The 13,602-nt window shown below is 43.9% G+C and overlaps 1 protein-coding gene and 1 long non-coding RNA gene across 2 annotated transcripts in view; one reads left to right on the forward strand and one right to left on the reverse strand.

Moving 5' to 3' along the window:
- LOC105515742 overlaps positions 1-13,602 on the forward strand; it is a 53,322-nt gene that overhangs the window by 25,698 nt on the left and 14,022 nt on the right. The gene's annotated exons all lie outside the window — the stretch shown is intronic.
- The window catches only part of SBF2 (SET binding factor 2), a 549,657-nt gene that overhangs the window by 4,266 nt on the left and 531,789 nt on the right, over positions 1-13,602 (reverse strand). Inside the window, exons 34-38 of the mRNA XM_011947619.1 lie at positions 8,976-9,103; positions 7,533-7,766; positions 6,037-6,141; positions 3,022-3,215; positions 2,252-2,339 (exon numbers count right to left, since the gene is read on the reverse strand). Coding sequence (XP_011803009.1) covers positions 2,252-2,339; positions 3,022-3,215; positions 6,037-6,141; positions 7,533-7,766; positions 8,976-9,103 — 749 coding nt within the window. The remainder of the gene's footprint in view (positions 1-2,251; positions 2,340-3,021; positions 3,216-6,036; positions 6,142-7,532; positions 7,767-8,975; positions 9,104-13,602) is intronic.

Consider the following 13,602-nt stretch of genomic DNA (forward strand, 5'->3'; position numbering starts at 1 on the left):
CCACTGCACTCCAGCCTGGATGACAAGAGTGAAACTCCATCTCAAAAAAAAAAAAAAGAAACACCTTTCCCACCTTTATAAAGTAGTCCTACAGAAATACTCCTATAAGCATGCAAAGAAAGATGTATGAAGAAGTTTCCTTCAGCTTTGTTTTATCAGCTAAACATTGGAAAAGACATATTTGTCTTTCAGTGCAGCAGTGAATACATTAAATGACAATTCATCAATAAAATGGAATACTACAGAGCTTTTCAAAAACAATATGGAAGATCTATATGAGTTCATATAGAACTCATATAGGAAAACTGTTCAAGACATTTTAAAAATCAAGTTGCCAACAGCATGTAGATAAAAAATAATTTTTGAAGAACACAATAAATAGCTTAGCATTTGACTACACAGGGGACTCTGAGATCTGTATGAAATGTTTGAATGTGGCATAATAAGCATATATTGCCTTTTGGAATAATAAAAAAAGGAAAAAATCATCCCAGCACTTTGGGAGGCCAAGGTGGGCGGATCACGAGGTCAGGAGACCATCCTGGCTAACACAGTGAAACCCCGTACCCCGTCTCTACTAAAAATACAAAAAATTAGCCGGGTGTGGTGGCGGGCGCCTGTAGTCCCAGCTACTCCGGAGGCTGAGCCAGGAGAATGGCGAGAACCCAGGAGGCGGAGCTTGCAGTAAGCTGAGACTGCACCACTGCACTCCAGCCTGGGCAACAGAGCGAGACTCTGCCTCAAAAAAAAAAAAAAAAAAAAAAAAAAAAAAAAAAAAAAAAAAAAAAAAAAAAAAAAAAAAGAAGGAAAAATGTCAAAGAGACTGCTAGGGAATAAGCCTTATTGGGCCATAATTTGTGGATTTCACTCTCTAGCGTATATGGCAGGAAAGTGGTGCTTCTGACAATGTGGCTCCGGCCTGAGACTTTTCTCTGTCTCTCCTCTCAGGCATGGTATGAGTAGGGCTAAGTAGAAAAACTGTATCTTTCATGTTAAAGAAGTCCAGAAGACTGGTAAGAATGTAAGTATAATTTGATGTAATTGTAAATTATAGAAAAATTACGACGTTCTCCTATGTTATATTTAGAAGTTTAATGGAACTTTTTTACACAGTGTAGCCTCTATGATTTCAGAGTATAGCTCCCTAACAGGGCTTCCATTTGTATATTTGAACATAAATTATCTATATTGTCTCACAAAGACTCTGTAATCATTATGAAATTCCTTAAGTAAAGGAAAAGCTGGAGCCCAAATATAGTCTTCATTTGGAAGGAGTCTTCTAGATGCAGGTCCAACCAAAGCACTGTATTATAGGAGTAACAGTTCAGGTTTTTCCTAACAGATTCCATTTTATAGTAAATGCATTGACAATCAAAATGTGTAACCCTCAGCCTTGAGGCTGAGTGGTCAATTCCAAGGTAGAGTAAGGCCTGCAGTCAGAACACAGGAGACCATGCAGCTCTCAGTAATGCAGGGTGCAGAGCTGCTGGAGGTGTGGGTAGGAATTGCTCTCCCTTGAAATCATTGGAGTAAAGACTATGATGCTAAGGATTGCAGAGGCTGCTACAGGAATAGCTAAGAACCTAACAGTAGTCAAAAGACTTCTTGACATAGTCAGCAAGGTCCAGTCTAGTACTTGCCCACAGTGAATTCCAAGTTTGGGTGGGCACATCCCCTTCTGCCTCTTTTGGGGCACCTTTGCTCCCCTGTTGCTGCCATCTTTGAAGGGTAACAGTGCCTTCTTTAGTAACCAGTACAGCAATGGGCACAGAGGTGGTGTTCGATAAATGTTTGTAGAATAAATTAATGCCCTCCGTTTTGAATGGATGCTTTCTGCTGCAAGGACAAAGGTAACCTGTATTCTGGGGAGTGTTCACAGGCACAGGTTTGTATGTGCATGTATGCAACAGGCTGAAAACCTCAGGAATCCCCTCACCTGGGTTTTAAGATCAGGCAGCAAGAGATATCTGAGCATTAAGAAAAAGAGTTCTATTGCTCTGTGCTCTGGCCTCAACTGTTGCTGCCTCAGCCTGCAAGTACCAGGCCGAGCTACTTGGGAAACTTCCTCGGAAGGCTATTGCCCTTCCTCAGGGACATCTGGGGCCCTTGAGGAGCCTCCAGACTGCATATGAGAAGCACTAAAAAAGCAGTCTGTACATGAGGAATCTATCTGTCTGCTAGAGCCACATAATAGCCAGGGACTGGGACTAGGCTAGACAGAAATAATTTCTTTTGGCTTTAAGAGTATTACCTGATGTTTTGTTACATCCAAAACAAACCAACGGGGCTTCCAACCTTTCAGCAAAGCCCCTCTTTTATAAAGCGTTCCCTCAAAGGACCTAGAAGAAATGATGACAGGAGAGTTAATTTTGATTTACACTTACGAAATGCTGTAAAGGGGAGGGGATGTCTGTTGTTTTCGTCAAGTCTCTGTGTCCCCTAGATGATCCAAAAATGGCTAATAAGAGTTCTCCCTGGAATTTTTCTACTAGACCTCTGGGGAAAGACTGCTGCTTTCTGCTGGGATTACCACATCTGTGAGGCTTGGAATGATCAGTAGCCATCTTTTGTGCCATGTTGGGACTGACATAACACAGAGACAGGGCAAAGCAGAGCCGGGAAATGGATAGAAGATACTGTGTGAGAAGCTAGCATACCCTTGACTGTCCTAGTTTATGTGAGTAAATTCCTTTTTGCTTCAGCTAGCATAAGCTGGATTTCTGATGTCTGCCACTGACAAAGTGCTGGCTAACACATATTCCCTCAAACGTTCTGGCAGACAGGAGATAAGAGCCATCAGGACTCAACTACAAATAACTACAACCTCTTGGCATTATTTTTAGTTGTAATTTTTTTTTTCTTTTCAAAGAAACATCTAAAACATTACAAAAGTTAAAGCAAATCCATTTCAACTTTATAAAAGACTGTACTGCACAGGCCTAGCTTATTGAGGGACCTGTGGTTTAGCCTCAGGTGGTGTGGGGAAGTCTTCAGCACACCGAGCAGGATTCAGCATGTCACCTGTTTTCCTCATTCTTGGATGTATACTGGCTATAAAGCGTGGCTGCTCTTCGCTCCACTCCATTGGATGGGGAGATGCTGGAATTTTGTTCCTCCCCCATGCTGCTGTCTGGGAGATGTAGCAGAGACCTCTTCTGATAGGAAGGTAGGTTGGTAGACACAATTCCTGGGGACCTCGACAAGTGTCTTTGGGACTGAAAAAGACAGGACAGGAGCTAGGAAACCTTTACAGACACTTAAGCCACTGACTGGAACATTTCATTTACAAATATTTATCTCAAGGAAAAAACTGGACGAATGAGCAATGATAATGTACAACAATATCAATCCCAGAGTTAGTTATCATGGTAAAAAGCTGGAAACATGGGAGGCTGAGACGGGCGGATCACGAGGTCAGGAGATCGAGACCATCCTGGCTAACCCGGTGAAACCCCGTCTCTACTAAAAAATACAAAAAAAAAAACTAGCCGGGCGAGGTGGCGGGCGCCTGTAGTCCCAGCTACTCGGGAGGCTGAGGCAGGAGAATGGCGTGAACCCGGGAGGCGGAGCTTGCAGTGAGCTGAGATTCGGCCACTGCACTCCAGCCCAGGCAACAGAGCGAGACTCCGTCTCAAAAAAAAAAAAAACAAAACTGGAAACAACCTACCCGTCCATTATTACCGACAATAAACAACTTATGGCATTTCCATACAGTGGAATTCTAGACAGCCATTAAAAATGATGCTGCTATGGCCAGGCGCGGTGGCTCATACATGTAATCCCAGCACTTTGGGAGGCCGAGGTGAGTGGATCACTTGAGTCCAGGAGTTTGAGACCAGCCCGGGCAACATGAAGCCCCATTTCTACAAAAAACATTTTAAAAATGAGCCGGGTATGGTGATGTGTGCCTGTAGTCCCAGCTACTTGGGATGATCACCAGAACCCGGGAGGTTGAGGCTGTAGTGAGCCATGATCACACCACTGCACTCCAGCCTGGGCGACAGAGTGAGACCCTATCTCAAAAAAAATAAAGATGATGATTTTTTTTTTGAGACAGGGTCTCACTCTATCGCCCAGGCTGGAGTGCAGTGGCGTGATCTTGGTTTACTACAACCTCTGCCTCCTGGGTTCAGCCTCCCGAGTAGCTGGCATTACAGGTGCACACCACCATGCCTAGCTAATTTTTTGTATTTTTAGTAGAGACGGGGTTTCACTATGCTGGCCAGGCTGGTCTCAAACTCCTGCCCTCGTGATTTGCCTGCCTCGGCCTTCCAAAGTGCTGGGATTACAGGCATGAGCCACTGCGCCTGGCAGACATTGGTTTACACACAGTGACAGATGGAAGGACATGTATGCCAACGTGGAGTGAAAAAGTAGGTTTATTTTATTTATTTATTTATTTATTTTTTTTGAGATGATGGAGTCTCGCTCTGTCGCCCCCAGTGGCGCGATCTCGGCTCACTGCAAGCTCCACTTCCCACCTCGCCCGGCTAATTTCTTTTTTTTTGTATTTTTAGTAGAGACGGGGTTTCACCATGTTAGCCAGGATGGTCTCGATGACCTCGTGATCCGCCCGCCTTGGTCTCCCAAAGTGCTGGGATTACAGGCTTGAGCCACCGCTCCTGGCCGAAAAAGCAGGTTTAAAATAGTACGTCTAGTAAATCTCTTTTATATGTGAATTTGTAAGGTAAAACAAGTTTGATAGCATAATGGTTTACTTCTAGGCTATAAATTGTGGGTGATTCTCATCTTCTACTTTATAACTTTGTGTGTTCTTTCAAAAAAATGAACATTATTACTTTCATTATCAGAAAAAATCAATAAATTATTATTTTTCTAACAAAAAAGCATTAAGGCATCACCCACCTGTTGTCTGTCTGATAACAGCTCCTGAATTGCTATTTGAGGTTAAGAGATAGAGCCCCAGATGGTCTCTTTTTACCACAAAGGTTTTCTTCTACATTCCATTCTTCTTGACCTTTCTGTAACATCTGACCTGCTGGCCTCTTCTTCCTGAACTGTTCTTCAGAACACTCATCTGTCCTAATTTCCCTTCTGTTGCATTTGGAGCCAGTCTGATGTGGGTTCGATTGGTGGCTCTACCAGTTGCCACTGGATGATCTCTGTGCCTGTTCCTCACGCAGGAGAGGGAATACCATTCCCTCACAGTGGATTAAATAGGATGCGAAGGTATGTACCATACTAAGCACAGACCCTTCCACATATTATGTGCTTGATAAATGTTTCTTAGATCAGAAATAGGAAATGGGGTATGAGAAGCAGAAAACAGAGTATTTCGTTTATATATATATATATAAAATTTTTTTTTTGAGACAGAATCTTGTTCTGTCACCAGGCTGGAGTGTGGTGGCACAATCTCGGCTCACTCACTGCAATCTCTGCCTCCCAAGTTCAAGCGACTCTCCTGCCTCAGCCTCCTGAGTAGCCGGGACTACAGACGCCCAGCTACTTTTTGTATTTTTAGTAGAGACGGGGTTTCACCATGTTGGCCAGGATAGTCTCGATCTCTTGACCTCATGATCTGTCTGCCTCGGCCTCCTAAAGTGCTGGGATTATAGGCATGAGCCACCTTGCCCAGTCATTAAAATATTTTTATGATAAATGTTTCTTAAGTCAGAAACAGAGAAGGGATTGTGAACAAGGTGGCATATTTTGTTGTTTTAAAATACTTTCTGTGGAGCAGACATGGTCTTGGCATTCCCCTCCTCCCTCATGTGGTAGAAGATCAGCTGAAACCACACAGGCCGTGAGACAGGAAAGAACCCAATAATTTCCCTTGGATTCGGGGTGCTGAGACATAAGTAGTATGTCACTGTGGTGAAGTGAGACACTCAGGAAGTATTCAGTCATTTGGAACTGTCTGCCCTGGACCTCCAGGACATGACCCCTCCCCTTTCTACCCTTCCTTCTGGCCATAAACCCAGCTGGGTCTTGTCACCTTTGGCAGTGGGCTCCACCTGACTTAGCACCCTCAGAAAGCTTAGAAGTAGCTCTTAAGGGGCATTGCCAACTCACGCGATCTGTTCTTGGTTCTTCTTTAAGGTCCACGGTTACCCTTTCCCACAGCTGCTGCCACTTCTCAGGGGCTTGGTTCAATTTGTGCTCCAATTTTTCAATTTCCTGCAAAGAAATTAAAAGTTTTCTGATCAGTATTTCATAGAAATCAGGATGTGCCCCAAAGCCACACTGCTTCTGTACTAGGCCCAGATGAGCAGCATGGCCAGAGGGCAGTTAAGTGGTGGACATGGGTCTGAGAGGTCTCCCAGCTGGGAATAGTGGTGAGAGCTCTAGCTGGTGTGCCGCACTGTGGCGAAGATGGTTTATTAGGACCTATAACTAGGCCTTTTTGTACAGGATAGCTTACATACTAGAATGTGAAATATGTATCTCAGACATCTGCACCCTTGGGCAGCCCATGGGAAATCTGATAGCCAAAGCAAGAGGTCAAGCACTGGCCCATGGCCCAGCCCTAATAGCTGAGGTAGATGAGAAGCCAGTCCTTGAGAGGAGGAACCCCTCAACTCTGATGATTCAAACCAGATATGGAAAGAATAAGCCAAGAAATGCCCAAGGAAACAGATATACCTTCGGACAGAGAAGCTGGAGATCAGGGCAGCTGCCTCTGTGACAGTATGACCACTGAAGCATACTCTTCCTGGTCAGGAAACCAGAGGAGGAAGACTCTTTAGGAAGTGTCTGGCCCATATCAGGGCTCAAAGCTATTCCTCAGGCTGGCTACTGCCAGGAGGGGTTGGTTCCAGAACATTCCTTGCAGAAGATGGTTGGCAGCACTCCCATCAGGCCACTGGCCACCCACACTTCTGACCAGAGGAAGTAAAGCACCCACAAAAGCCACAGCCAAGGCCTGACTAAGGCTGCTCAGGCAACTGAAACAGCTGGGAAGCTGCCGGAAGGAGTAAATTGCTCCATTTGCTTGATTGCTTCCTTGTAATGCTGGAAAGTCACTTTTTTTTTTTTTTCTGAGACAGAGTCTTGCTCTGTCACCCAGGCTGGAGTGCAGTGGTGATCTCCACTCACTGCAAGCTCCGCCTCCCAGGTTCACGCCATTCTCCTGCCTCAGCCTCCCAAGTAGCTGGGACTATAGGCGCCCGCCACCATGCCCAGCTAATTTTATTTTATTTCTTTTTTATATTTTAGTAGAGATGGGCTTTAGTTTTACTGTGTTAGCCAGGATGGTCTCGATATCCTGACCTCGTGATCTGCCCGCCTTGGCCACCCAAAGTGCTGGGATTACAGGCGTGAGCCACTGCGCCAGGCCGGAAAATCACTTTTATTGAGACTCTTTTCCAGTCGTGAAGCCTGGTCCCCCACTGATGATAGGGAGCAAATCTGGTTTCTTCATACACAGAAGGTGCTACCATAACCCTAGCCCAGAGTAAGCACAGCCGTGTTCAGAAGTTTGTAAACCATTCTTAACTTAGCCTGGTTCCTTTGGCCTCGTGCCTCCAGGGCCCCTGGTGCCCCTAGGTGTGTGTCTACAGTTGACTTACACTGAAAAGGCTGGTGAGAGCATCGGGCTGAGTACAGCTGACATCATCATAGCATGGCCACACTGTTCTCCTCTGGCTCCGCGGCCCAGCTTCTCCGGCCAGGTCAGAGTCTTCGGAGGGGAAGTGCTTGGGGGTTAGCATTATCCAGTCATAGGAAGGACCTGTGGACAGGGTCTCTTCTATGTAGTAATCCCACTTCTTGAGGCTGGAGACATTTACATTGGGCTTCAGAGCCTGTTAAAACAGAAATATAGTTTCATCTTGACCTCAAAGTACCCCAAGCTCACTGTCAGGCAAAGCCCTAACATTTGTAGAGTCCAGAGGAGGAAGAGTATGAATGGAGTTCAAATGCCATATGTCTAAATCTTAATTTAAAAGTCATACATCAAGATAAATTATTAAATAAAACATCTTCCAATCCTCCCTCCTACCTTGAGAAATGTAACTTCCTAATGACCTAGAAGGTCAAGTTCAATAGAGAATTCTTGGATTCCTCAGAATTTTATACTAACAAGTGGTGGCACTGGGAGAGCTGGCCCCAGTCCCCTGTCCTTGGCCTCTCTTCTCCTCCCACCCCTATCTTACATTCTAAGGGTCTTACGTGAATGATTATGTATACCCCAGCCCACAAAGTCAAACTCTGTCCACTCTGTCAAACCTGCTACTTTTTGCCATTCTTTGGGCCTTGGGGTCCATGTACTAACATAGGAGACTGACTTGGAGAAGTAGCCTGGTGAGCAGCCTGAATTTGGGCAAAGAATTCTGAAGTGCCCAGACAGAGCATGGTTTAGATGAAGGAGGGGCATCTAACCATGTACCTTTGGTTTCTTGTACTCCTCACCTCATGAGGAGGATGCAGCTGGAGGAAGGCCAGACTAGGGTTCTATGATTGGGGCCCAGGGGAGGGACCTCTCTTGGCCCTAAGTAATGGTGGAACTGCTTATCAGACCAGTCTGTTTCATTCCAGGGTGTGTGTTATGTAGATGTGCATGGTGGGGCACAGTTGCCTTGAGATATGTTACCCTTCTTGGGCTCAGCTCCAAACATCTCTGCTTCCTATAGGGGTCCTTCCATGGCTTTGGTACAGATAGACTTAAAGAAACTTTTTCTAAAGTATTTTAAGGTTTTTCAGCTTAGACTACCTGTTGATATTTCAAATTTTGTTCTTTCTTTCTGGGGAAAGTTGCCTTGCTTTGATTCTCTACAAGTTTTCCCTTCTAGGTTTTGGGAGCCAGCTCTTAATTTTTGTGGCAAGATTTTAGGGAACAGTGTCCATTTGTGTCACAACCCAAACCTATAATGTCTCAAACTTTGACATAGCTTTTTGGTATGAAACCTAGTCCAATGTTTATAAAAAGCTTAAACAGCTTATATATGTTAAAACTAAGGAAAACCTTAACACAAAATTTCAGAAAATGAAACATAAATGATTTCTTACTCTACCTCTATTTCCAATGGTGAATATAAATAATTAAAGAAAATGGGACTCCTCTTGTGCATTCTGTCAATACACTCCCAAATACAGATTCCCTTTTTGGCATGCTTTTCTCCTTTATCATCAAATAAAGTTCCTGTAAGTTAAAAAAAAATCCAACAAAACAAAATTGAATAAATTTTAACACTTTGCAAAAAAAAAGTATGATGCATGTAGCAGATAAAAAAGTGGAATATTTTTTATGGCTTTAAAAACAGCAACATTTGTGCAAAAACGTTAGAAAATAACTGCAAAGCTAAAGACAGGAATGAATTTCATAGCTGCAGGCAAACAAATCCAGAGGGAGGAAACATGTGATGAAGCTTGCCTCAGCAGCCAGCGGCCTGTCCGTCACGGCCCTTCCAACCCTCCTCCTGCATCTATATCTGGATTCAAAGAAGTCCATGCAGGAGGCAGTCTAGAGTTTTCAAGAGAAAATGGAAGGACTTCAGAGTTGATTTGATGAAGCTCAGTAAAAAACAAAATTTTATGTTTCTCTTTTAAGTTGTTGGCTTTTGATTATGAAGCCATTTAAAGTGTTTTCTTGTTTAGGAGTTTATACACCACAGATGATGGTTACTGAGACCCTAGATGACAGAAGGGTGTAGTCTGTGTCCTTGGGTGATTTAAACATAAAAGCAGAACTTTTATACCTTTTTCAAATAGTCAATCTATTACTAACATGAGCCCACTTTGTTTTTAATAGGGAGGAAAATGTGTTGGGGTGAGGCAAAAAGTAGTTCTTTAAAAGGCCATGAAGGGTGTCTCAGCAGTGGTGTCTTGCTTGGAATGAAGTGACTCAGTCAAAATCAACATGCATTTTACCAGTTTATATATATAAAAAAAAATGTCTCAAGCCCCAGATGGCATGAAATTCATAATATGTGGGGCCCCTAAGACTAATTAACAGTTTCTTCTCTACCTTTTAACTGCAGGGTCCAGTGCAGTAGTTCTCAACCTTGGATGTACATTTGAAACACCAAGGGCTTTAAAAAAATCCCAATGCCCAGGTCTCACCTCAGACCAATTAAATCGGAATCTCTGGGGATGGCCCGAGATACTAGTTATTTTAAAAGTTCAAGTGACTCCAAAGTCCAAAGTCGCGACTGCTCTAGGGGTCGCAGTAAAATTTGGACAGCCACCTTGTATATTGCTCCATCTGGCGCCTTGAGGCATGGATTAGACTGAAAGGCTGTGTGGTAGTCAGCCCCAGTTGAAATAGGCTCTAGGCACCTTTGTAGACAGAAAGAGAATGAGCTGAAACCAGAAGAGGAGATGCAATACCTGGCCCTCTGTTCCTCAGGGCTATTGTAACACCTTGTAACTGGAACCAAGTCCAGTGGACTTTTCTTACAATATCCATACGGCTGGCTTAGGGCAACATGTACACATATAAGGAACATCTTAAAAACAGTCCAAATCAGACAGCTAGTGCCAAATACTATCACAGTCCAAATCAGACAGCTAGTGCCAAATACTATCACAGTCCAAATCAGACAGCTAGTGCCAAATACTATTAAATTACAACCCCATAATCCAGTATGTAATAATCAACATATTAAACCTTTAGGACACAGGAGAATTCATTGTGTTTAAGTTTTTCTGCTAAAGATCTTAAAAATTATGACTCAGTGTGGTGCAGTGGCTCACGCCTGTAATCTCAGCACTTTGGGAGGCTGAGGTGGGCGGATCACTTGAGGTCAGGAGTTTGAGACCAGCCTGCCAACATGGTGAAATCTCTCTCTATTAAAAATACAAAAATCAGCCGGGCATGGTGGCGGGCACCTGTAATCCCAGCTACTCAGGAGGCTGAGGCAGGAGAATCACTTGAACCCAGGAGGTGGAGGCTGCAGTGAGCTGAGATTATACCACTGCACTCCAGCCTGGCAACAATGTGAGACTCCATCTCAAGGAAAAAAAAAAAAAAATTATGACTGATGAATTCTACCAGCAGTGGTTGAGATTACTTACTTCATCATCTTGGCATATAGAGGGTAGCTACCACAGCTGTTCCTAAACAAGGTTTCACTGTAGGCTTGATAACGAGTGCATCTACCAGAACACAAGAAGGAACAGACCTCAAGTAGGCAACTAGTCTGGACTAGGGACACAAAACCAGGCTTCTTTGATGCTGATTAGATGGGTGGCCTAATATCCAGAGAGGAGGCTGGGTAGATGATTTCTACTGAGCCTTCGGCAATGACATTCTAGGATTTGAAACGCGTGTTTATGTGTTGTTGTTTTTGAGACAGGGTTTCAACCCTGTCACCCAGGCTGGAGTGCGGTGGTGTGATCTCGGCTCACTGCAGACTTGACCTCCTGGGCTCAAGTGATCCTCCCACTGCAGCCTCCTGAACAGCTGAGACTATAGGAGTGTGCCACCACACCCAGCTATTTTTTTGTGTATTTTTTTCTTTTTTTTTTTTTTTTTTGTTTTTTTTTTTTTTTTTCCAGTAGGTACAGGGTTTCTCCATGTTGGTCAGGCTGGTCTCGAACTCCCTGGGGCTCAAGAAATCTGCCCACCTCAGCCTCTCAAAGTGCTAGGATTATAGGTGTGAGCCATTGCACCCAGCCTGTGTTTATGAGTTTTAAGAGGAAACGTGTTTCATAGGATGGAAATGCTTATATTTTCCAATAATCATGATAATCTTTCAATATATACCTAACGTATCCTTTTATCCGCATCATTTTATTTAATCTTTTCAATAGCCCTGTGTGATAGGCAGGGCTATTTAGTTTTTCAGATGCGGAAACAGATGAAGTAATTTACCCAAAGTTACTGACATTTTCTGACTCTTGATCTATGGCTCTACCCGTGGGACCAGTGGTGGGTCTCAGACTTGGCAGCATAATGGGCTCACCTGGGGAGTTTTTATTTTTTATTCTTTATTTTTGAGACAGGGTCTCACTCTGTCACCCAGGCTGGACACTGCAACCTCTGCCTCCTGGGGTCAAGAAATTCTTGTGCTTCAGCCTCCCAAATAGCTGGGATTATAGGCACATGCCACCACGCCTGGCTAATTTTTGTATCTTTAGTAGAGATGAGGTTTCGCCATGTTGGCCAGACTGGTCTGGAATTCCTGACCTCAAGCAATTCACCCACCTTGGCCTCCCAGAGTGCTGGGATTATAGGCGTGAGCCACCGTGCCTGGCCTTACCTGGGGAGTTTTAAAAGCTATTGATGCCTGGGCCTTGCCATCACATAAGTGGTTGGGGATGTTGCCTGGACCTTAGAAGTTTTAAAAGCTCCCCAGGTGATTCTAATGTTCAGTCAAGTCTGAGAACCACTGCACTAGACCTTGTTGCTTCTCTAATGAAGAGAACAGTCATCTGCTATAGGAGAAGCCTTGGTCTTTGGCCACATCTGCATGCTGCTAAGGTAATTTGCTCATCAGCTTAATTCAGCAAAACAAACTGCTTTGTTAAAAAACCAAAAACCTAGCCTGGGCAACATGACAGAACCCTATGTCTACAAAAAATACAAAAATTATGTGGGTGTGGGGGCATGTGCCTGTGGTCCCAACTACTCAGGAGGCTGAGGTAGGAGGATTGCTTGAGTTCCAGAGGCAGAGGCTGCAGTGAGCCGAGATCCTGCCACTACTGCACTCCAGCCTGGGAGACAGAGCGAGACCCTGCCTCAAAAACAAAACAAAACAAAACAAAATAACCCCCCCACCCCACAAAACAAAAAAACAAACCCCCCCAAAACATAACTACTCCAGAGAGGCAAATACTTGCGTTTTACTCCCACCAATATTTGTACATATTGTTCCTTTCAGTGATGAAGCTGAGTGACATGGTGACCCCTGTAGGTACAGGTCAGTCCACTTAAGACCAGACCTGGGGCCGGGCTCGGTGGCTCAAGCCTGTAATCCCAGCATTTTGGGAGGCTGAGGCAGGCAGACTGCTTGAGGCCTGGAATTCAAGACCAGCCTGGCCAACATGGTGAAACCTTGTCTCTACTAAAAATACAAAAATTAGCTGCACATGGTGGCACGGGCCTATAATCCCAGCTACTTGGGAGGCTGAGGCAGGAGAATTGCTTGAACCTGGGAGATAGAGGTTGCAGTGAGCCAAGATTGCACCAATGCACTCTAGCCTTGGAGACAAAGTGAGTGAGACTCAATCTCAATAAAAAAGAAAAAAAAAAAAAAAGATCAGGCCTGGGGCAGTTGTAACCAACTATACTTACTACCTTCCCAATAAGCAGTATGCAGATGCTTAAGAAATTAAGGTTTGTGATTGTGATGTGAAGAATAATAATTCTATGAGTTAACAAAGGACCGGAAGTATAAATAGGATGGGAAATGGTCTCACCAGTGCTCTTTACCTTATCAAAAGTATGAAATATCATACTAGACAATTTCAATAGGATGCCCTGGAAAGCAGTATTTCCTGATTTCAGATTTCAAACTGAGAACATCAGTAAATATTTTCTTGGAATTAAGAGTCCTCTTTATGATACTGAGTGCATATAATACATTGAACAGAGCTGATTTTTGTTTGCTTGTCTTAACAAAAATAGTCACGTGTTTCCTCTCCCCTGTAACAGTTACAAAAGAAAGAATGTAAAATCCCCTTGGGAAATGTTTTTAC

This window comes from Colobus angolensis, unplaced genomic scaffold (genome assembly GCF_000951035.1).
Source record: "Colobus angolensis palliatus isolate OR3802 unplaced genomic scaffold, Cang.pa_1.0 Scaffold269, whole genome shotgun sequence".
Classification (NCBI taxonomy): domain Eukaryota; kingdom Metazoa; phylum Chordata; class Mammalia; order Primates; family Cercopithecidae; genus Colobus; species Colobus angolensis.